At 36.2% G+C, this 26,027-nt stretch overlaps 1 protein-coding gene across 1 annotated transcript; it reads right to left on the bottom strand.

Annotated features, from left to right (window-relative positions):
- Positions 1-11,652: 11,652 nt before the first annotated feature.
- Positions 11,653-25,195, bottom strand: LOC120769224 (cytochrome b5-related protein). Its single transcript, XM_040096120.1, has 4 exons — positions 24,719-25,195; positions 12,726-13,056; positions 12,282-12,664; positions 11,653-12,210 (listed from the first exon to the last, which is right to left on the bottom strand). Exons 1-4 carry the CDS (start codon positions 24,808-24,810, stop codon positions 11,715-11,717), a joined length of 1,302 nt encoding a protein of 433 aa, XP_039952054.1. The 5' UTR covers positions 24,811-25,195; the 3' UTR covers positions 11,653-11,714.
- Between the last annotated feature and the right edge of the window lie 832 nt (positions 25,196-26,027).

Here is a 26,027-nt window from a genome sequence, read left to right as displayed (position 1 = left end):
CGTTACTATTTATTTTGAAATGTTTTTCTATTACTTTATGAATTATATGTTCAACTGTCGTTCGGGCTTTTTAGCAATGTTTGCAATTCATCTCTGAAGTTTTCAATTCTCAATAATAAAATTTCCTGGCTCAATTTTAGATTTGCGGCCCATCTTGAGATTAAGAAGTAAACAAATTTTTAAATATGTAGATTAAGGATGTGTTCATTTCACCACGCGAATGGAAATTGAAGTAAACATACCAAAATAGCAGAAGACTCCGAAGAAGTACCGTTATTTATCGCTGCTGTGCTAGGGTGGACCATTTTCACTGTGACTTGAATTTTCGTCATATTTTCTTAAAAGCTTATTTGTATAAAACTATTTATGGAATTATAAAATATATTTTCTAAATAGAGTTAACTCATCAAATCCGCCAAAACTTGTGATATTTATGATAATTTTCTAGATTTGTTTGCAGTTTAAAGATTTCAATTACAGCTGAACTATTTTGACTGTAAACGGTATTTTCAAACTTTTCCTCCGTACAAACAGGGATAATATTTCATACTTTGAAAACAAGCTTTTTTGTACTTACCATATAGCTAAGATAGGATTAATTTTTCTACATTATATTTGTCAACAATCTGGCAACCTGTGTACAAAATAGCAATAGCCAAGGGGTGGCATCTGTACATGAGGAGAGTCGTCGAGTGGTGTCGGTTGCATACACAAGTAACGAACAGCGAAATCTATTTTATTATTTCTTTATTTTCTAAACTTTGTAAAACTAACTTTAAAAGATTAAATAAACTATTTGTATAATATTAATGACTAAAAAGAGGTCTCCTGACAGCCTCAGAAGTGAGATTAAAATCTACGCGTACAAACGTAAAGTCGCATTTGTGAAAAAAAACGTATTTCTTAAATGCGTATTAAATTCCAAAGTTGAGACTCCGCTGGCAGAGTTCTTGGAAATCGGGGCTCCGCTGAACATTCGTTGTAAAATTATTTGCCGTTAATTTAAAATTGTCTCGTTGCTTCTCACAAGTTCAGAGAGAGTTCGTTATCTCTCATTTTCTTTCGTTTCGTCGCTCTTCATTCAGCAGAATAAGCTGAACAACACTCGCTAAAAATTGAAGTGTGGTTATTCCACTCACGCATGAACACATATCGTTGACGAAAAAGAATACAACGATCGTTTATCACATTGTCGCCACATACATATTCGTAAATCGTCGCTTATACAACAACACGGAGAACAATGCAAAATTTTCTCACTTACGTTTCACACAGCCATACGCTCGCATAATGTTTTTAACGTTCTACGAGTTCCATTGATTTGCCTATATCATTGGAATGTGTTGTGTCGTAGTCACAACATAAACGAATACAACGAAAATGAATCGTGTGTTTGTTTTGCTACGCTCGTTTATTATTCAGCGCGCAAGCGTACTTTGCTCGCTGATATCGAAAAACTTCAACTCGTTGAACATCGGTAGCAAAACAAAACGTGATAATGAAAAATTTGCGCAATAAAAACGTCGTTGATCTAAGTCAAATGTGTAGAGATGCAGGACTCGCCTGTAGTGGTACTGATAGAACTGCGGCAAAATGTTGCTGCAACATCTGCAGACTTTGTACCACAACGTATTTCGTCACCATTGGATACAATTACACACAAAATGTGTAATAATACGTTTACCTGTACACAATTTTGAAAACGGTTTCGCGATGATTTAGTGATCACATATGTATGTATGGGTGGAAATTAATAAACGGAAATTGTGCTAAACGTTAATTTGTACATTTTCAAACGACATTATTTCTACCATACTTGTATAACGAAAAGAACACACGGTTCTTAGTGAGACGCATTTACGTACATACGTGTGAAATACTGCAAAACGTTAACCTGCAGATTTCATAAACCTAAAACACGTTAAAACGGCTGTACGTACCCCGCGGTCGAACGGTCAAGTCGAACGCGCAAATCAAACAATCCTTAGTTATTTGCGGACGTCTGTAGATAATCAAAAAGAATGGGACTTAATGTTACAAAATTTACAATTTTCTATTAACTCGCAGAAAAATAAAACGTCGGCTTATAGCCCAAACGAACTCATTTTTGACTTTAGCTTACGCGATCTTGCATACAATCAGTTAGTTGCCGCCGTACATGAAGATGTAGACGAATCTACCAATAATATTCCGATAGTTGAAAAACGTACCCTTGCATCCAAAAATATCGAGTGCGAAAGAGAAAAATGGAAAAAAACGATTCGATGAAAGGCATTCCCTTCCTCCTAGTTTCCGCAACCGGTGAGTCAAGAAAATTAGAACCGAAATATCGTGGACCCTATCGTATCGCGAAGGTATTGAATAATGATCGGTATTTAATAGAAGACGTGCCGGGTATGCCAATAAAATCGCGAACTTTCTCATCCGTTTACGAGTCAAGCAAACTTGAGCCGTGGTGCCACAACTGTCCCGAACTTGATGACGAACTAGTTCCCGAAAACTACGATGGCGTCGAAATCGAGGTCGATTTCCTGTCAGGAAAGGCCGACTGTCAACAATCTGGCAACCTGTGTACAAAATAGCAATAGCCAAGGGGTGGCATCTGTACATGAGGAGAGCCGTCGAGTGATGTCGGTTGCATACACACGTAACGAACAGCGAAATCTACTTTATTATTTCTTTATTTTCTAAACTTTGTAAAAGTAACTTTAAAAGATTAAATAAACTATTTGTATAATATTAAGAACTGAAAAGAGGTCTCCTGACATTTGCTTGCTGTTAGTTGATTTTAATTTTCATTAGCTTGATGATTAGATGAGCGTTAACAGAATACCATATGTGTGTCACTATGCTGGACATGATTTCCTGAATCCTATTGCGCAAAAGAAAAATCAAAGCGGGAAGAAAGTAAATTTTAAATTAAACCGCGTAAAAGCGTATGTTACGCAAATCAAATTAATCGTGGCCACCCAAAGCTTACCATTCCAAATTTTGGAGTGTTGCGCATATTTGACAACACTATATAGCGGTACTTTTTGCGGTATAGAAATAAGTTAATTACATGCTTTTTATCAAAAATATTAAAAATTAAAAACAAAACACATTCAGCTATAGACAAAATTATTTTGAAAGTTAGTGAGCTTAATATAATAACCTGGAAATATGAGAGACTGACATGCGATCAAAAAATTATATTTTTTATTTTTTAATTGAATTTCATTTACACTATAATTGAAATTAAAGTTTTATTTTTTTTTATTGAAAGACGAAGTTTAGTAGCATTATTACTTTAAAACCAATAAAATCGGCCGCTTTGGCATAAGCACAGAAAAGTTAGTTTGTGTTTTATTCATTTAATATATAATAATAAATTAAAAACTATAATTATAATTAGATAATATAATTTGGTTTACTTATGCATACGAAAAGCATAAGAAAAAAACCAAATTGAAGAAAATCCCGAACGAACGAAAAGGTCCGAAAACAATTTAAGAAAGTATAGTGGTAAGCTTTGTGTGATCACAAGTGCATAAGTTAACACGTTTTTGTTTGTGAAATGCAAGAATGATGTAATGCACGTTGTTTACATTGCAACATTCTGCTGACGCATAAGTTCGTTGCCCAGCCACTGCGGTCAGCAGCGGTAACCCGACACTTGCCTATGTCAAAAGCGACTGTTTTGGCGTATGCTGATTCGGCTTGCCGGATATAATAACGCACACTTATGATTTTAGGTTCAATAATATTTTTAGAGTTCAATATTAAATTCAGTTTGTATTTTGTATTCCATCTATAATAAACTTACTTGCTCCGACCTCGCCGTTACAACATTGCCTTCTTATTTGACTCTGAAGGGACAACAACATAATCGTCAGAGGACACAACATAATTTCGTCACAACATTGCATTCTTATTGACCGTGAAACGACAATTACATAATCGTCAGAGGACACAACATAATTGGCGCCCAACGAATGAGAATCTACCTCTTAGAATAGGAATGTCTCGTAATATGTAAGTTCATTACAATTTTTTTCAAATCATACAAAAATTGTAACTAAACCGCTGAGTGATATGTTTATATCAAGTTATTCTAAATAAAAGTATATAAAGAATATAACATAAAATATTTACATACGTGCCTCATAATTAAGCGTTTCATATATATTTCGCGACTATATAAAAATTTCGGTGTATTATAATAGCGCATATGAGCTGGTTAGAAGCATTTAACCCTCCGATGTTCATATGGGTCTGGCCAGACCCATTCGATCTTTAAATGTATGTAGATCTTTTATTTTTAATATCTGAGGCTTCTTAGTCCATGACTTCCTAAAATGTAGTGTGCTAAACACAATGAAGTAGCAAAATTAAGATTTTTGCTATATTTGTTGTAAAAATAATAATTTTAAACTAATTTCGTTTATTAAGCTTACATGGGTCTGTGCAGACCCATATAAGCTTCTCATGTAAATTGGTTAACCGTTAGGTGTAAACAACTAAACTGTTACCGGAGGCAGCGGCAGAGATAATTTTTTAGTTGACATTTGACAATTGAAGTGAACACGTGTTTTTTAATTAGTGGGAAATGTTTTTTTTTAAATAAAATGGAACAAGTAAATATGGATGAAGTTGATGTGTTGACGCGTTTGCTTCGTAAACTAAACGCAGCAAATGTGAATCCGGAAGAACGTCAGCGACTTCAGGCACAAATTGGAGAAATTATGGGACAGGAGTCCGATCCATTTGAAACAAGTGGCGACGTAGAAGATGATGAATATTTTCCAGATGAAGATGACTTCGGTGAAGCATCAGATATAGAACAGGAAATCGAGTTAGAGGCTATTCTGGATGAAAACCATGATGATATTGAGGATTTGTATAGAGAAGCTATCGCCCTTGAGGCTTCAACTACAATGAAATCATGCAGCACATCTATTACCCAGGGCCTTATATACAGGTCGAAAGATGGTAGAATGTGGAATTCAAATCCTCCACCACCTGGAAGGCCTCGTTGTCACAATGTTACAACTTTTACTCGTAAAGGGCCACTACGAGGAGCGTCACAGAGTCATAAAGCTCTTTTCAAGCTATTGCTGTCTCCTGAAATCGTAAGTATCATTGTGCGGGAAACCAACAGAAAAGCCGTTGAAGCGTTTCGTCTATGGAATGAAAAGCATCCCAGTAATAAACAGCGTTCTTGGGTAATGACTGACGAAGACGAAATGTATGCTTTTTTTTGGGATGCTACTTATTGCTGGTGTATTCCACTCGAATTCTCAGCCAGCGAAAGAATTGTGGGCCAGCTACAATATGCCAATTTATAAGGCCACTATGTCATTGAATCGGTTCAAGAGCTTAACTACTTTCATCCGTTTGGATAACAGTGGTACTCGTGCTGAGAGGTTGAATTTCGAAACGAAAGCAAAACTGCTGCCCTGGACGATGTATGGCTCATGCTGATGGCCAATTTAGAGAAAGCATACACTCCGGATTGTCATGTAACCGTCGATGAACAGTTATTTCCATATCGTGGGCGCACTCGATTCACCCAATATATTCCGAGTAAGCCGGCAAAATATGGCATGAAAGTGTGGTGGATTTGTGACTCTGTTTCAAACTACCCTTTGAAAGGTATAATTTATACTGGAAAACCACCAGGTGGCCAGCGAGAAACGAATCAAGGTGAACGGGTCGTCATGAAATTGATGCAAAATTATATGGACAGCGGTAGGACTGTTTATGCTGACAATTTTTTTTCAACATACAACTTGGCAGAAATGTTGATGAATCGTAGAGTGGCTTTTGTCGGTACCGTAAGAAAAAATAAGACCATCATTCCGCATGAATTGCTTAACCCGAAGCGTGATGTTAAAAGCACTTTATTTTGTTATCACAATAATAATATCGGTCTGTGCTCGTATATGGCAAAGCCGAAAAAGCCAGTAATTATGTTATCCACTGCCCATTACCGACAAAGCACCGATCCATTGAAAGGATTCAAGCCAGATCAAATTTTGGACTACAATAAATTTAAAGCGGGGGTAGATACAATGACTGGCTATTCGTGCAAACGCTCGACAAACCGTTGGCCACTGGCAATGTTTTATAATATGCTGGATATTGCCGGTTTGGCCTCATTCATCATCTATGACGAGCTGAATCCGACAAAGCAGAGTGATAAGAGGCGCTCATTTATCATTAAATTGGCACGGCAGCTAGTTATTCCACATATGACGAAACGGGCGACTAACCCATTAGTATGGAGGTTTGCTCATATAAGATAAGCAATGAATCTTTTCAATATCAAGGTGAGTATGAATTATATACACACCTACATATATCTCCGCGTATAAAGATATGTATATGCATGTATTCATATTTACTAATTTAAAATAAATTATTTCGCTACTTTTAGGTACCGGAATCTTGTCCATCGATATCAGATGCAACACATCAACAATCGTATGCTCAAGTTGCTTCAAAACGGTCATCGTGCTACCATTGTGCTGCTTCTTCTTCGAAAAAGCGACGTAAAACTCGTTATAACTGCAGCAAATGTAATCGTCCCATATGTCTTAATGAACATTCCATGCAACTATATAGTTGTAAACCCAATTGCTCTTCATAATTAATACTAATCCGTTCAAATAAATAAATAAAATTATTTTTAAAACCGTATTTCTTACATTATTTTTATGGGTCTGGGCAGACCCTTATGATGCACTTACCGCATCATAAGGCACCGAACATCGGAGGGTTAAAAATATTAAAGTAGAATTAGGCAGTGAAAGAGAGGAAAGCAACTATCAGGTGAGCGTAGAAGTTAGCGGTAGCAACATACAAAGCGACATGAATATTAATCAAGTGCAAGAGCTAGTGCAGATCGCTGTCAGCTAAGCATTGGCGCAGCAAGAACAAAGATTTCAGGCACAGCTTAATGATATAAGCGCAAAAGTTAACAATTTGTGCGTTCAAGCCCCAGCTTGGAAGTTTATCAAAGAATTTCAGTAAATCCAGAAATCAGATGCGATATTCCTCTCGATATAATTAAGTCAATTCCCGAGTTTAGCGGGGGGTCTGAAGAGTACGTGGCATGGAGGCAATCGGCCGTAGACGCGGACGAGCTGTTTAAATCATTTAATGGCAGCAGCACGCATTACCAAGCGGTAACAATCATCCGAAATAAAGTAAGGGGTACAGCTAGGGCAATGCTAGTGTCTCACAACACAGTACTTAATTTCGATGCAATCATAGCTCGGCTAGATTGCTCATACGCAGATAAAACTGCGCTACGACTATTTAGTCAGGGCCTCGAAATGGTTAGGCAGGGGGAATTAAGCCTCATGAAATATTATGATGAGGTCGAAAGGAAGTTGACTTTAGATACAAACAAGATTTTAATGTCACACGAGGCGAACCATTGCTCAGGGCAGATGCACTCCACGCCTTCATTTCTGGCTTAAAAAAGTCCCTTAAGGCTATTGTTTTTCCGGCACAGTCAAAAAAATTAGGCGTCTGCATAAGCGCTAGCCAGAGTATCAGAGTCGAGCATAGAGCGCAGTACGTTTTCGGCATCATACGCCAAAGCCATTGCGGAAAGAGAACAGCCGCGGGAAAATAAAGAAATCGATCGCTCGCGAAACAAAGCAGAAACTATAAAAATGAACGTGATGGTGAGAGGAACACCCCTTTTTTAAAAAGGCAGCAGGGTAACAACAGTTATCAAGATAAGAACAAAAAAGAAGAACATGGGCAAGTCCCAGAGCCAATGGAAGTTGACTCATCTTCTAATTTTAGGCAGGCCAAAGCACCAAACTAGTGGCGAACAGGTCCAAAAAAGGTACAATACGTCAGATAGGGCAACAGGACCAAGGCGGCAGCGATTGAACAAGGTTGTTCAGAGCGCCCCAGATTCGAAAGAATATCAAAAGTCCGCGGAAGCCGCTGTAATCGAAATCGAAGATGATAGCGAATCATGCGACAATGACTCATTGCATTTTTTAGAGAACGCTCTCGGCTGAATCATATATCAAGCGACAGCTGGATGGGAAAAATATAAAAATATTAATTGACACAGGGGCGGTGAAAAATTACATTAAGCCCATAATACAAGAAGTAATTCCTGTCGAAAGCCCTTTCACCGTAAGCTCGATACATGGTTCGAGCAAAGTAACTAGTAAGTGCCTTATGATAATTTTTGGCCGAATCTCCCCATACGTCATGCTAGACACACTTAACTCATTTGATGCAATTATAGGATTCGACTTGTTAACGCGAGCAGAAATAGTGTTGAACTTACGTAACAACACCATTAATTACAGTAACAGATCCGAGCAATTGCAGTATCATTACTGTGACAGTATAAACTTCACAGATGTGGATGACATAATAGTGCCTACATCTATCAAAAAGGAATTCAAAAGCATGATACTGAAAATAATAAAAGTGTTTTCGACCTCTAATGAGGCGTTACAATTCAATACCTTAGTTATTGCTACAATCCGCACTATAGACAGCGAGCCTATATACTCCAAACTGTACCCTTACCTTATGGCAGTTTCAAATTTTGTAAACAACGAAATCAAACAGTTACTTAAAGGTGATATCATTAGACCATCAAAGTCCTCATACAACAGCCGGAAGCATTTTTCAAAGAGCCATCGATGACATTCTGAGGGAGCACATAAGAAAGATATGTTATGTTTATGTAGATGACGTAATAATCTTTTCAAAAAACTAAACTGACCATGTGCAACGTATTGATACGGTCTTAAAATGCTTGTCCGATGCAAACATGAGAGTAGCGCAAGAAAAAACTAAGTTCTTTAAAGAGAGCGTCGAATTCTTGAGCTTTCTAGTGACCCAAAATGGGGCTAAAACTGACCCTGGTCAGGGCGATACAAGAGCCGGAAAATCTGTTCAGTCTGCGGTCGTTTCTTGGTTTAGCTAGTTACTATAGGGGTTTTATTAAGGACTTCGCAGCAATAGGAAGGCCCTTAACTAACATTCTCAAAGGAGAAAATGGTTCGGTGAGCGAGCATATGTCCAAAAAGGTAACGATTGAGTTTGATGAAACTCAACGTAATGCATTCGAAAGACTGAGGAATATCCTGGCATCAGAACATGTCATACTCATGTACCCAGATTTCAAGCAGCCCTTTGATCTAACTACTGACGCCTCCATAGATGGCATTGGTGCAGTCCTGGCGCCACCGGATGGCAGACCCATTTCAATGGTTTGACGCACGCTGAAGAAAAGCGAGACACACTACGCCACGAATGAGCGAGAATTGTTAGCTATTGTCTGGGCTCTAGGTAAATTACAAAATTACTTCTATGGCGCAAGATAAATAAATATTTTCACTGATCACCAGCCCCTTACTTATGTCGTCTCAGATAGAAACACGAATGCAAAAATCAAACGATGGAAGGAATTATTTGATAAACACATCGCAAAAGTGTTCTACAGACCAGGCAAAGAAAACAATGTGGCGGATGCCCTATCACAGTAAGGTTTAAACACCTTACAAAACGAGATACAGTCAGACGCTGCAACAATTCACAGCGAAAATTCGTTGCCCTACACAATCGAAACGACAGAAAAGCCTTTAAACTGTTTCAAAAATCAAATCGTTCTTGAAGAATCAAAATTAGTACTAAACACAATACACTGCGATCAACCAACACTAGCCAGTATACAGCATGATTTGGTGCTAAATTTCCCGCCAACCAAATTCCAGCACTGCAAAAATATCGTTGTCGACATTACAGATAAAAGCGAACAAATGGAAATTGTTATCACCGAACATAACCGCGCGCACATAGCCGGCCAGGCTGGCCAGTTGGCCAATGAAGTAGTAACAAATTGTAAGATATGCACTAAAGCAAAGTACGATGGGCATCCCAAAAACAAATACTTGGGGAGGCACCGTTTCCACCATACGCTGGAGAAATACTCCACATTGATATCTTTTCAACTGACAAAAAAATGTTTCTTACTTGCATTGACAAATTCTCAAAATTCGCCGTTGTACAGCCACTGGCGTCTCGCACAATAACGGATGTAAAATCGCCAATTTTTCAGCTGTTGAATTTATTCCCAGAGACCAAGACAATTTACTGCGATAACGAGGCTTCTTTTAATTCAAAAGCTATCAGGGCCCTGTTGAAAAACGGGTACGACGTCGACATTGTGAACGCACCACCACTACACAGTTGCTCAAATGGCCAGGTGGAACGCTTTCATAGTACACCCACAGACATAGCCAGAGCGTTTCGCCTTCAAAAAATGTCTGACGATCAATCGAGTTGATACTAATAGCAACATTCGCATAAAATCGGTACATTCGGTCACAGACCAAACACCCATCGACAACGAATATAGGCCATCAAAAATAAAATTGCAAAAGCCCAGCACGATAACATTGAAAGATCCAACCCGAATAGAAAAAACAGGGTATTTGAGGTAGGCGAAAAAATTTTCGAAAATCTTCGCGGTGGCACACCAATACGTCACACTATAGCTGCAAGATGATACCATTGCCGAATGCAACGATGACGTATTAGCGGTAAATGAATGCGTAACGACCTACCTATCAACCAACCTACCTACCAACCTATGCCGCCGTCTGTAAACTCGCAGCGCAAGACACCTGCGCACGAGCACTGTACGCCGGAGACACAGCTCTTTGCCCCACTCAGCTAAGCCATCTAAAGCCCATAACACAAGTCGATGACGGTATTATTATTATCAACGAGAGCACTGCGAAAGTTAGCACAGACGATGGTCCGGAGATTACTACAAACGGGACACATCTCGTCACTTTTCTCTCTTCTGCCACAATCAACGGCACAAGATATGTAAATCGATGCGAAGTTTTAAACAAATCGCCAGGCGTGACAGGGTCACCTCTACTCAACATTATCAGCCATGATCCAGTGCTAAGCATGCCCCAACTCCATAGGATGAATAACCACAATTTGCGTTTGGTTTGCAGCAGGCATCTTTCTCTGTATTGTTGGCATTGGCTTTATCATCGTTTGGCAAATCATAAAAGGAAGACAAACATCAAAGGAAGTACGGAAGGCCATCAACAACTACAAAACAACCGGAGACGGTGATGAGCTTGAGAGGGGACTATTTAACACGTAAGAATTGCACTTTTTGTTTGTGAAATGTATGAATGATGCGATGCACTTTGTTTACATTGCAACATTCTGCTGACGGATAAGTTCGTTGCCCAGCCACTGCGGTCAGCAGCGGTAACCCGACACTTGCCTATGTCACAAGCGACTGTTTATGGCGTATGCTGATTCGGCTTGCCGGATATAATAACGCACACTTATGATTTTAGGTTCAATAATATTTTTAGAGTTCAATATTAAGTTCAGTTTGCCGAACCCATGTGCCAACTAACGGACCGCTATAAAATTTTGAGTTTGAATTTTGCAAAAAAAATTTGCAGTGGTCTCATAAAGCTCCTTACGAACTCCTTCCTTCTATTTTGTTACATTACCATATATAACGCAAATTACGTGTTTTAATCCATCATATATAGATATGTATGAATGCATAAAAACCAGAATACAGAATAAATAAAACAATAATATAATATATGTATATAAAGTTCCAAATATAAATAAATATCCATTTATAGAAATTTATTTATTTATTAATTACTAATTCCTATCCACGCTTATTTTTATTAACACTAGTAGGAGGTAGGATTTGGCTTTGTACGTAATAACTGTTTATTCTGAGCAACTATATGCTGCCAATGGTTGCATTCACGCAATTGTGCTTGGAATTCGTCTAAAGTTTCATAAAGCACCGGATAGAGTTGTGGAAGTATGCCATGATCCAATGTCGGAAATAAATGATGTAGAAAATGATCCCCAAAATGCGTTAACACCAAAAACTGCGAACCTTTGATATCACTACGGTCGATTATTGTGTCCAATTGATAAAGACCCCAATCTCGGTCTTCACGACTTGCATCGCCATCATGAAAAATTTTTGGGCCATGATGTCCGGCATTCAAACCAATTACGCCAAAAATTAAACTTGCGAGACCAATGATGACCACCCATTGTCTGAGTACAGTCAAAATAGGCACTTGTGCTACAAACATCATAAACAACGGCAATATAAATCCGATCATGTCGTGCCAAAATAAAATATTCTTTCTTAGTACGGAAACGGTAATTCTATATATGAATAGTAAAATTTTCAAATTAATTGTATGAGATATAATATTTATGAGCAATGCGTTTTTTACCTCAATATTATCTGGAAAGGAAATATAAACGTATAAACAATAGGTTGTATGGCGACGCTAAGAACACGAAACCATTTTGTATGAAGTTGTGAGTTTGGCCACCAACAAAGATAAGGTTCAAAAAGAGACATCTCGAGGTCAATTAAGGAGTTCGGGTAGACATGATGAGACATAACATGCAAAATGCGCCAGTTACAAAAATTCATAAGCGAAAAGTTAAAAGTATACATCTGCCAATTGTCCTTACGATGCAGGTAGTTGTGCGTAGCAATAGTTAGCCATGAGAGGGAAAGGCCTGCGAGTAATTCGTATATTACATAGCCAGTATACGAGCAGGCGAAAGCCAATGCAAAAGTAGATAGCAAGAGACCAAAGTGTATAACCTAAGGATAAAAAAAATTGAGTTAAATTAAAGTCTTTCTGAAGAACTATACAAAATTATACATCTGTTCGTCGTTCAGGGGAATGATCCACATTTTTCAGCTTATCACGCACTCGCGACTTGAGCACTCTATAGAAACCATTATCGTGTAGTGTTAACTTGTAATTGCGCGGTTTTGAAGTACTGCGAACATGAAATTGGGCTAACATATTTTCTGGCGTCTTTGATATATGATGCGATTCAAATGCTTCGGTTATATCGGTGCCCTTTGTCCATTCCAACCAGAATGATCCACCTGGATGACTTGGTATAAACTCGGTAAGGTCATAAAGTTCATCTTTGATACGCCATAAGCCTTCTGCTGCATCGTCCTTTTGTTTGGCTGCTATCCAGCTGTTAAAAAAAAATAAATTCGAATTATTTGTTTTCATTAGATCCAATGTGGAACTTATAACTTTCCAACTATTTTACATTTTTCTTTACTATTTCGGATATACAGCCCAACGGTGACTCTTCTACCGATACGTTTACAGTGTCGATAAAAAACCACTTTGTCTGCATTTTCTTTTATAATATCTCAACATTGTTGCATTGGGTGTAATAGGTGTGTTCATCTAACTCTTATTTGTAACACCTTAAATTACTCCGGCGTTATTCGAAAAAAATAAGTGCTTTAACTCTAATCATTCACTATACAGTACATAAATCTTTGTTTAAGCGGTAGGTACGATGATATTGATATCGTCGGCCTCAACACCCGCGCCGTTAGTTGTGCTTTCTTCAGACTGTACAAGGAAGCAAGGCAAATGGATCTGGAAGTGAACGAGGGCAAAACGAAATATCTCCTGTCATCAAACAAACAGTCGTCGCACTCGCGACTTGTTGACAGTCATAACTTTGAACTTGTAGATAGTTATAGATATTTGGGAACCAGTGCAAACACCACCAACAATGTCAGCCTGGAAATCCAACGCAGGATAACTCTTGCCAACAGGTGCTACTTCGGACTGAGTAGGCAACTGAGAAGTAAAGTCCTCTCTCGACGAACAAAAACAAAACTCTTTAAGTCACTCATAGTTCTCGTCCTGCTATATAGTGCAGAGGCTTGGACGATGACAACAACTGATGAGTTGACGTTGTGAGTTTTCGAGAGAAAAGTTCTGGGAAAGATTTACGGTCCTTTGCGCGTTGGCCACGGCGAATATCGCATTCGATGGAACGATGAGCTGTATGAGATATATGACGACATTGACATAGTTCAGCGAATTAAAAGACAGCGGCTACGCTGGCTAGGACATGTTGTCCGAATGGACGAAAACACTCCAGCTCCGAAAGTATTCGACGCAGTACCCGCCGGGGCAAGCAGAGGAAAAGGAAGACCTCCACTCCGTTGGAAGGACCTGGTGGAGAAGGACCTGGCTACGCTTGGAATATCCAATTGGCGCCACGTAGCGAAAAGAAGAAACGACTGGCGCGCTGTTAACTCGGCTATAATCGCGTAAGCGGTGTCTACGCCAATTAAGAAGGAGAAGAAGAAAGAAAGAAGTAGAAGACAGAAGAATTAAATATATATCTAAACTCCGAGATCACCCAAACCCTTTGGCTAATGCTTTGGTACATTCCCGCGATCAAACACACCTCCTCCACTTCTTCGTCGATATAAATAAAAAAAAACAAAACGTTTTTCCTTAGCATAGAAATACCAAGGTCTTTATGGATATTTTCATTACGAGTGTACCATGGCGAACACGTGATTGTTCTAAGCATTTTTGATTGGAACCTTTGTATTAGATCAATATTAGTTGCACAGGTCGTACCCCACAGTTGAATGCCATACATCCAAATCGGCTTTATGACCGCATTATATAAAAGCATTTTGTTGTCTTGGCTAAGTTTGGAGTTTTTATTTAAAAGCCAATTTAAATTTGCAGCTCTTATCTTCATGCAAGTTATTTTAGTAGATATGTGTTTTTTCCACGTAAGACTTCTATCTAGGTGAATACCAAGATAAGTTACTTCGTTTGCTTGGGGTACTAAAATATTGTTCATTTTTACTGCCGGACACATTTTAGGTCTTAGCGAAAATGTAATGTGCTTACACTTCTGTTCATTCACGTTTATACGCCAGTTCGCAAGCCACTCTTCGACAGAACTTAAATGCTTCGCTAATATTCGTGATGCTAAAATGTGGCATTTGTTACGGCTCACTATATCTGAGTCATCCGCAAAAGTGGAAGTTAATACATTATTAGCTGTTGGAAGATCTGCTGTATATATGATGTATAGAGTTGGGCCTAAAACACTGCCCTGTGGTACACCAGCCCTTATCTGTCGTTCGTCAGATATGAAATCTCCCACATTTACCATAAATTGTCTCTTTTTTAAATAAGACTCTAATGTTTTATACAATTCTAATGGTAGAATGTTTTTAATCTTAAACAAAAGGCCTTCATGCCACACCTTATCAAACGCCAGAGCCACGTCTAGAAATAAAGCTGAACAGTACTCTATGTGCTCAAATGCTTTTCTTATTTCGTTAGTAATTCTATTTACTTGCTCCACCGTGCTATGTTTTCACGAAACCCGAATTGTTGCGTTGGTATTATATTAGTTTTGTGGAGGAAAGGAGACATCTTTGATGGTAAGACTTTTTCAAATATTTGAGAAAGACAGGGTAGAAGACTGATTGGTCTGTATGAAGGCGGCTGTGTTAAGTCTTTCCCAGGTTTATCTATCAAGATAATCTGCGACTTTTTCCATGAATTAGGATAGTATCCGAGATTAAGAATTGCACTGAAGAGCAAAGAGAGCACTTCTACAGCAATATTTGGTAACTCAATTAGCATTTTTGGGGTAATATTATCATGTCCTGGTGACTTTTTTGGTTTAAGTTCTTTTATTATTCTAATAATTTCAGTAGGTGAAGTCTTAAATGACTCGAGTGACTCGTTAACTGTGTTGGGTAGGCTGGACAACTCGAAGTTGTTCTTTGGGCAATTTGGTTGAGATACCTTTTCTAAGTGATTTGCAAAACAATTAGCTTTTTCCTCGTCACTTCGAGCCCAATCTCCGCCCATGTCTCGTATAGGCATGTTGGAGTTAGTTGGTGGCTTCAGGGACTTTTGGGCTTTCCAAAAAAGAGAATTTTGCTTGCTTGAATTTGGACACAGCTTCTTTATATACATTTCGGTATTAACTTCTTCCTCACGTTCAAGCGCTTTTTTTAATTTATGTGCAGCTGATTTCAATTGAAGCTGAGTGGAAGGGGAGCGATTTATCTGCCATTCACGCCTTGCACGCTTTTTTTTCGTTTACAAGCTTTTCTATTTCTCTGTTAGTAATTTTTTTGGCACCAAGCGGCTTACAGTTTTTGTTTGGTGTTGCTAAGACAGCTGCTTTAGTTATTATATCATTAAGTTCTTCTATGCTTTCGTCAATATCTCTTCCTGTATTTATTTTGTACTCAAGATTAATGTGGCTACTCACGTATTTTTTATATTTTAGCCAATTCGTTTTATGAGAAGTTAAACCCACTTTTGGATTAACGAATATGGGTAGTTCACATAAATTTATTAGTACAGGAGAGTGATCAGAAGATAGGTCAGTACATGTATCAGGTTTTATCTGCGATTTATCTATATTTTTGGTTACAGCAAAATTAATTAAATCTGGTATTTTCTTACGATCACTAAGCCAATATGTCGGCTTACCAGTATATATTATGTCAAGGTTATTGGTTTTGTTCCAAACAAGTCTTTGAATTGGATGTCTGTAATTTTAAACCAAGGTGGACAGTATATGACCGTCAGATTTAAGTCCCCGCAGCGATTTTTTATAGTTATTGTTGTAGCTTGTAATTGCGCTGTGGCATAAGATTCTGATGTGTGGTGATTTAACCGTTTTTTAACCAACACTGCTGTTCCTCCATGTGCCTTTCCATCTGGGTGGTTTTTAACATAGAGTCTAAATCCTGGTATAAAGAAATTGTTTTTCTTCGTAAGATGAGTTTCTGACAATAGCATTACATCGATACTATTTTCATTCAGAAATCTAATAAGTTCCAATTTATGTTGGTTAACACCGTTAGCATTCCATGAACAAATGTTCAATACACTTATTTTTTACTTAAAAAAGTTTGCAACATTTGGTTTTGTGATTTGATTATCTCTTGAATCATATTTTGCATTGAAGCCATAAATTGTGTCATACGTTGGGTAAGGTTTAAAATCATAGTTTCAACGCTTCCATATGGTAGGTTTTGAGGCAATTGCATTTGTGTAGTATTGCCTTTCACCACGTTTGCGTAACTCCCTTGTGTGGCATTGTCTTTAAGATTTGCTGGATTTGAAATATGGACGGGGATTTTAATATTTTCATTAGATGGAATATTCATCATTTGGTTACGACGTGCTTGGATGCCCTGTGACAACTTCGATTTTAAATCTTTGTATACAGGGCAACCCCTATAGTTAGCAGTGTGATTTCCTCCACAATTGCTGCACTTTTTATTTAAATCCTCTTTTTTAAAAGTACATTTTGAAGTAGGATGTAGATCACCACATACTACACAGACACTTCGTAGAGTGCAATATGCTTTCGTGTGTCCATACTCTTAGCAGTTTGTACATAGTACTGGACCATTTCTCTTGTGTGGTTCCTCAACGGTGATTCCGCGATGGATAAGATATTTTAAATTGTAAATCGGGTGTATTTCATTTTTCTTTAATTTGTTAGAATCTGGCATCAATTCTATTTTGTACATTGGTTGTGTGACTTTGTTCCTGTTAAAAATATTTACTACTGATTTAATGCTAAAACCACCTTCTTCTAGTGCTTCTTTAACGTCGTTAGAGTCTACCGAAGACTCTATACCTTTTATGACAGCAACTAGGCCTTTTGAGCTCTTCAGTTGGTAAGAGTAGCAATTCTTGTTATTATTTGATAGGAATTTTACAATATCCATGAAACTTTTTTCAGTGTATGTTTGAATTTTTGTTTTATCTATGTTACTTTTTTTCAAGGGCACAATGTGAAAATTGCAATTGTTTGTGCCTATTATATTGCTCATTTTGGAAACAGGCGCATTTGAGTTACGCTCACGCAAATAAATTGTAGGGGGTTTGGCATTCACGACCGTGGTGGTACCCTTTGCTTCGTCGTTAGGCTCTTTGCTTAATAAGGAAAATCTGTTGCCATTAAGAATTTCTGGCTTTTTACTGTTTGGCGTGCCTGCTTGAAATTTTTTGGTTTTGACCGCTGTTTTAATAGGACTGAATTTCCTTTTTACATTAATGTAGCGATCAATACCAGTCTGAACTGATGGCCCTTTTTTGCTTGACACATTCTCACCTTCCATTTTATTTTCCTTCGCTGCAAAGCACTTATTATTGTTTGTTTTTTTGTTTTGTTTTTATATATTTGTTTTGCGCACTATTTGTGAATGTTTATTATTAAAAGTTTCTGTGCACTGTTTTTTATTTGTTTGTTTGTTTTTATTTATTATTATTGTTTGCTTGCTTTTTGCAAAAATCAGAATCACGGCGCGAATTCAAAAACACGTCCGTACACTTTGAACACTGATAATGAATGTCAGGATCATGAGCAAGAAAATATTGTTCCAAACTTGTAGCGAGTTTTAAGCCCTCACGAATTTAATTAGCCGTTAAAACCTGAGATGTCAATATTGACATCTTTATTTTTATTGATATCCATAATTTCAATTAAGTCGTCATCATCAATGGGACCTTCTTGCATTAATTCATCGATGTTAGCCGTTTGAATCTTGTCAAACCCATCGCTACCTATATTATTTGAAATACTTATAATCTCAGAACAAATTTCTGATCTTTGCACCACTGAAGTTGAACTTTGAACAAGCGTTTAAAGCTGATTGCCGTAATTATTGGATGGCAAAGGACACATGTGTAATGCAATCCAAAATATTAAACTTTTTCCATGCTTCCATAACACTCAAATTGTTTTCTTCCACTGTATCTAAAGTATATCTTAAATTTTACTTGATGTAGTACATTTTAAATGCTGCTATAATACCCTGGTCGAGTGACTGAGTCAGAAAAGTGGTATTAGGCGGCAAAAGCAGCAACTAAATCGAATGTACCAGCACTGGATGGCTAGGTGCATTATCAACAAGGAAAAGTATTTTGAATTCTAAACCTTTTTGTGTCATATATTTCTGGACTTCAGGAACAAATACAGTTATTATACCAATCTTTAAATATATTAACTGTAATCCATGCTTTTTATTCGCCATAACATGAACTGGAAGTTGCTTAATGTTCTTTCCTCTTAAAGCTCTTGGCATAAGGGACTTGTTGATTAAGAGCGGCGTCAACATTTTATCGACAGATGCGTTACTGCAAAGCAAGAGGGTCACACGATCTTTGGCTGCTTTAAAGCCACCAGATGTCTTTTGAGATTTTCCTATGAATTTTCTGAAGTATATCTGTCCTCTTGAAACTCGTGTCTTTTCAAAAAACCTGCCAGCTATCCATGACTTGCCTTCAAAAAAATTTTATTAGTTCCCTGATGGGTTACTGATGGTTCTAACTCACGAAGTCGTTTGTATATTCTAAGTGCTTTCTCTTTAATAATCTTCCCATCTGTGGGAATTTTTTTTCCTATTAATCTTAAATCCATAACGCCAAATGTTTTTAAGTCTTCTCCAAAGTAGAATTTTGACTATATGAAATAGTTTTTGAACTAAGAGCTGACCCAGAAATTATTGATTGTTGAATGAAACTCTCATGTTTTTAACATTTCATAGTTGTATTGATTATAATTTTATTTTGTTCTTAACATTTCTTAGATTTTTTGAATATAAATGAATGTGCAGGTGGCTCGCTGAATTGGTTCTCTCTTTTTTAGAGCAACATCCGCCGAAGTAACTTGTCTATTCTGCTTCTGCCCAGACATTCCTGACAATACCAGCCGACAACTGGTCCGTCCGTGCAAGCTGTAACTTGAGTAAAAATTGAGATATCACGATGAAACTTGGTACACGTATTCCCTGGCTCCATAAGAAGGTTAAGTTCGAAGATGGGCAAAATCGGCCAACTGCCACGCCCACGAAATGGCGAAAACCGAAAACATATAAAGTGTCATAACTAAACCATAAATAAAGATATTAATGTGAAATTTGGCACAAAGGATCGCATTAGGGAGGGGCATATTTGGACGTAATTTTTTTGGAAAAGTGGGCGTGGCCCCGCCCCCTACTAAGTTTTTGTACATATCTCGGAAACTACTATAGCTACGTCAACCAAACTCTATAGAGTCGTTTCCTTCAGGCATTTTCATATACAGTTCAAAAATGGAAGAAATCGAATAATAACCACGAACGTTAACCAACTAACAAAAAACGTAAGAAACACTAAATTTTACGGAAGAAATGGCAGAAAGAAGCTGCACCCAGACTTTTTTTAAAAATTGAAAATGGGCGTGGCATCGCCCACTTATGGACCAAAAACCATATCTCAGGAACTATTTTACCGATTTCAATGAAATTCGGTATATAATACTTTCTTAACACCCTGATGACATGTACGAAATATTGGTGAAATCGGTTCTCAACCACGCCTTCTTCCAATATAATGCTATTTTGAATTCCATCTGATGACTTCTCTGTATATACATTAGGAACTAATGATGATAGCGGAATAAAACTTTACACAAATACGGTATTTGAAAAATATGTAAATGACGGATAATGAAATCTCGATTATCACTTTATCATGCGAGAGTATAAAATGTTAATGTATAATATACATTAGGAACTAATGATGATAGCGGAATAAAACTTTACACTAATACGGTATTTGAAAAATATGTAAATGACGGATAATGAAATCTCGATTATCACTTTATCATGCGAGAGTATAAAATGTTCGGTGACACCCGAACTTAGCCCTTCCTTACTTGATTAGGTACGTGTTTTCTACGAGTTATTTCACCCTGAACAAGGTATAGGCCAAGTTTTTGAGAAAATTTTCGCTTATATAGTATGTTTTGACGCATTCCAATTAGAGTGAATTTCTGTCCATAAAACTTAGCCATTTAGCGCCGAAACATCCACAAACATCCACAATACTCGAGAAGACAGCTAAGGGACAACGATTAGTTTGTCTCTTGCATGTAGGTATATGTTTCTACTAATTGGTCAATTATGTCTGCTTCAGATTTTGTAGAATTATAAAAATATTTTGTTTCCTGCAACTTCTTGGGATGGTTTTCAATAAGATTTTTGTTATGATAAAGAGTGCTCAATTCACTAACCATTTTTCAAGTATACTTTATAGGAATGTGTTGAACAATGATGATATCCATCAAAGAAGAAACGTCTTATTATTTCTCATAGTGCCCATCAATGTCATATTATTATTCAGTAAAAGTAATGCCAAATCTCGAGTTGTAAAAAAGTTATCTGTTTGTTATATTTCGTCATTCATACCCACTGCTACCCATGCCTTTATCCCGTGTTTACTTGGCTTGCTTAGCATGTAAGCTAAGAATGAGCATCTGCCTCTAAAAGAAATTAAACGCTCATCGACTGTTAAGTTTTCATAGGAAATAAACAGTAGTAGCTACCCTTTTCTCGTAAAAATCCCGAATTGGAGCAAGTTTATCATATACTCTCGCTCTGCGATTATCTCTGTTAACGAACCTCAGCACACAAGTTACTTCCGAAAACCTTGTAAGGGACATTACAACGCAAAATATTAAACGACCATGAACTTCATCTCAAAGACTGCGACCGATAAACGCCTGTTTCTAAATTATATGTATTTTAGCAAGTACATATTGAATAAATATGCCATTTGAAGTACCTCCTAATAACAAAATACCCAAAAATCCATTAAATTCTATTTCATCAATTGGTTTCTATTTCTCTCCGATTTTTAGCGTCCTCGATGTTGGTGAACTTTAGCACAGGTCAAATGTTTCTTTTATATTTGATATTCGCTGAATTGAATATACTGTTACCGGGGCCGAATTATATTTTCTGTTCTGGCTCTAGTGCTATTGGTTGCTGCTTTGAAAAGTACACGGGAATGTTACTTATATCAGCTTCAGCAATACTGTCTTCTTCTTCACTAGCAATGTACCATACTTTTCAGATGATTCGCCACCTGGCAATTCTTCCAATACATTCTCATCGTCCTCAAAATCACTATACTTATCAATATCCATAATGTCTTCCATTATTGTCTGTATTATGCTTAGTTTTGATTCTGCCATTTTTTATCAAATTATAAAAAATATTTTGCACTTTTTCAAAGCGATTTCACTCAATGCAGGAATTCGTAAAAGGAAATCCCAAAATGTTGTGCCTTTTATGAAATATAAGCAAAAATAACATAAAAAGGTCACGAGATGACCTTAAGAGTTAAACAAGCCGTGTAGTAGAGTTGCCAACATGGCAGAAAATCAAGTAAAAAATTAAAAAAAAAAATGTATGAATTCGTGTTAAATCAAAAATAACGTGTAAAAAAATTTAAAATTTCTTCTTGGCAAACCTTGTTATTTCAATCGTGTAAAAAAGACGGTGCAAAAAACACATTTTACTGTAAATAAGTTTAAGTCAAGAATCTATCACTTTTTATTGCTTTAGCTAATTTGATGTCAAAAATGAGTTGAAATGGTTGACAATTTAGTTACATTAAAAACGCACATTACTTCACAAGATTACAAAAAAAAAAATAAATTTTATACATAACAGAATATTTTCAAAATTTTTAGTTTCATAAAAATTGCGAAAGTACCCAAAGGTTGGTGCTCCGTTAAATAGCACTTCCCACCTTCCTGCTTTGATGGTAGACATTAGTAAAATATCACTCGTGTTATATAACAAGAATACAAACACCACACATTTCATTGCACTTCTCAATAAATCTGAAGGAAAAATTCGCGACTGATGTGCTAAGAGGTCTGTGGGGTATTTGCAGTGTCCTGATTACGAATTTGAGCTCAAAAATTACAGCTATTTTTCATTTTAGTAAATGGTGGTGGTTTGACCTTTACACTCCATAACTAAATACAACACTAAAGATGATACGTGCTATATAATTTTTACTAATATTTTCGGGTTTATAAACACAAAATTTGCAAGGAACAGCCTCTAACATCCCAATTGCAAAATGACTTTCACTGAATCGCTTACGTAAACGCAATATGCAAAGCAAACATGCAATGCATAGTATTCGTAAACACCATTGCATTAATTTGGGGAAGTATTCATTAAGGCATGATAGCTCTATTTCATGCGTATGAAATAAGTAATTTATATTAAATTACATATATGTTATTTATTGAATTTTAATTGTTATTTAATTTTATTTATTTTTCATTTCATTTAGTTATTTATATTATTATTAGGACAATGTACGGGACCATTCATAAACTTCAAAGGATTGCATTATTGCGTTTACGAAAGCAACTCTGGTGTTATAAAACCGAAAAGTGCAATTGAGGAATATTACATTTTATTTCGAAACTCTCTTCACTATAAACATTTTAGTATGTTGGCATAATACACAAATAATTAATCTTACATTTTTGGGCATGTTTTTGTTTTTATCTATTTACTGGTATTAAGAATAATTCAACTTGATTTGTTAGCATTTCTAAGCATTATTTTTTATTGCTGTCGAAAGCTATTCCAAATCGAATTGCGGTTTCAAACCGGCAGATTAGCGGGTATTAAATTTGTATAAAGTTAAACTCAAAAATGCACATTTCTATTTAAGAAATTGCGTTTTATTTAGGAACCTGTTATTTATTACGATATAATACAGTTATATTGATTCTTTTATTCTAATGAATGAAATTAATTAAGCTTTTACAAGAAAATGACGTTTAGAAGTTAAAATTAATGCTGAAACAAACCATTAAACACTCACTTTGCTACTTTGTACCTGTATACTCGTATTACTAGCTCGATTAGCTCCAGTCCATTATTTAACTTTTAAATCTACTTACCTATGTATATATGTACGTACAATTTATGGATTTGCTTTCAAGAGCAATAATTTCATTTCTTTTTTTAATTCAATATTATTATGTAACTTTTTTTTAAGAGCTAACACATTTTTCAGATTTGACTAACTAATACACTTTTCACATTAATGTCAACTTTGGCTTACTAGGCAAGGGTAAGGTTAATTAACATATAACCAGAGTTTCGAATAGTAGAATTCAAAAATAAAATTGAAAATCTGATTTTTATCCAAGATAGGTGGGATTTGAAAATGAATATTAAATTTTTAAAACCAAATTCAAAATTAAAAACTGATAAAACATAAATCGTTTGAAGGTATTGAAGATGGTGAATTTTTATTTTGTAAACTAAACTTATATACATATGTACATACATATATCATATACGAAACGCTGAGTTCATATTAAGCAGTGCAAATATCAAGGGATAAGCTCTGATGCCCAACATTGATCTATTTTTTATACCACTTTCAGCCATACTCGTGTTTTGAGCGCGATATAACGGTATAGAAAATCAGTATTAATTCAGATTTGATTAAAGTTACCGAACACTTTCACAACAACACAAGAGCACATATTCCACAGACCAACCTTTATAAGTTAAACATTAAAATAAAAGTGTTTTCACTTGTTCGTTGAGTGATAATAAAATATAACTCGTGCTTACAGCTGTTTCCAGAATTAAAATTAAATAAGAATTGTTTAAAATAAAAAAAAGAATAAGAAAATACTAAGTTTGTTCATATAACACTACTTGATATTAAATATTTAGAAATAGTTATGATAAAAATAACAGTGCTAGAGATGATGATAATATGTGACCTGGTCTACGAAAAGGGAGCTAACGTGCGAAAACTAGTTTTCTGGCAAAAGCTGTTAAAAATAATCGTCAGGTTCTCGTTATCTCATTAATTGTTCTCCTTTTTTTTGACACCTAAGCCCCCTTTCCGTAGACCAGGTCACATATTATAAATTTACTAGTTAGATTGTCCAAAATTCATTGGTTTTTCAGCACTATAACTTTATTTCTCAATAAACTTACCCCTCACATGTCTTGATCAGTTTTTCGCGATATACTGGGTATTTTCTCAATATTTTTGATACTCTCCAATCTTCTTGTTTTAGGTTGGTCATCTCGTTTGAAATATCAGAGGGTTAACTTTTTTTTTTAAATTCGTTTATCAATAAAAATACTCGAATTCTTATCGTGCGGTGCACATTAACTAGCTATTCCCATACAATAAATACTTTGGACGATTGTAAAAAGAAATGCCTCTGTAAACTTCGATTAAGTATACATTCAAAACGAGCTCAACTAAAAATATTCGTACTCAATATGCAAAATACTGAGGCCAACGGTCTTTGTACCTCTAATAGAATAGCAACTTGAAATTGCAATAAACAAACTAGTATTTCGAATAATTGAGTGACGTTCTGAGCGTTTTTCCAAATGGGAATTGAATTGAATTATTCGATAAGCTATACTTGTGCGACACACTGCGTTCTTCTTTATTGACTAAGACCCCGCAGCTGCAATCAACGCGCTTTTGTTTGGCTCCGTGTGTCAATGAGTGTTCGTAAATTACGAAGTCGGGTAAAATGTTAATACATATACATATTTTGTATACGCTATTCAGTTAAACTGTTGCTGTTTTTGTACGAAATAAATACACCCATATGTATGAGCTACGATGCTATGAGTCAAGAAAAGAGCTTACTGACTTCTGCTGTTGTAATCTTCACATATTCATTAGAGCTTTAAATGGTTTACATATACTAAATATTTTAATTGCGACATTAATACATAACATAACCTTTAAATCTATGTCAAATACAATTTGTCCATTAATTCTTTGCAAAATGAAAAAGAGTATAAAAATTCATTTTTAAATTAATTTTGCGTAAATTATGATTTTTTTTTAAATTTTTTCATCAAATTTTAATTCAAATATTTATTACTTTTTTAAATAATGAATAAAAGTTCAATAATGTAAAGCAGGAAAACAAAAAAAAACATAAAAACTCAATAAACTACAAATTGTTTTCTGTTAATTTTTTTTTGCAAAATGCAAAATTAAATTTGATTATAATTGCCAAAACCTAGAACACGTTGCTTCTCAATATTAAATGCAGGCAGCAGCGCCTCTTTTAACACTTAGAGCCCCGCGTGCCCACCGGTGGTCATTTTTTTCTACACCGGTGGGCCGCATGCTGACGAAGGGTTGTGCTTTAGTTGACAAGCTGGGACCAAAATTTGTTTACTTAGTTTTATTGATTTTTGCGAGTGAGGTGACTTTGTGATATTTATTTTTGATAAACCAAATGCATTTTTGTTGTTTTTTCCTGTTTTT

Source organism: Bactrocera tryoni, chromosome 2 (assembly GCF_016617805.1).
Source record: "Bactrocera tryoni isolate S06 chromosome 2, CSIRO_BtryS06_freeze2, whole genome shotgun sequence".
Taxonomy (NCBI): Eukaryota; Metazoa; Arthropoda; class Insecta; order Diptera; family Tephritidae; genus Bactrocera; species Bactrocera tryoni.
This window is presented reverse-complemented; position numbering and strand designations above follow the sequence as displayed.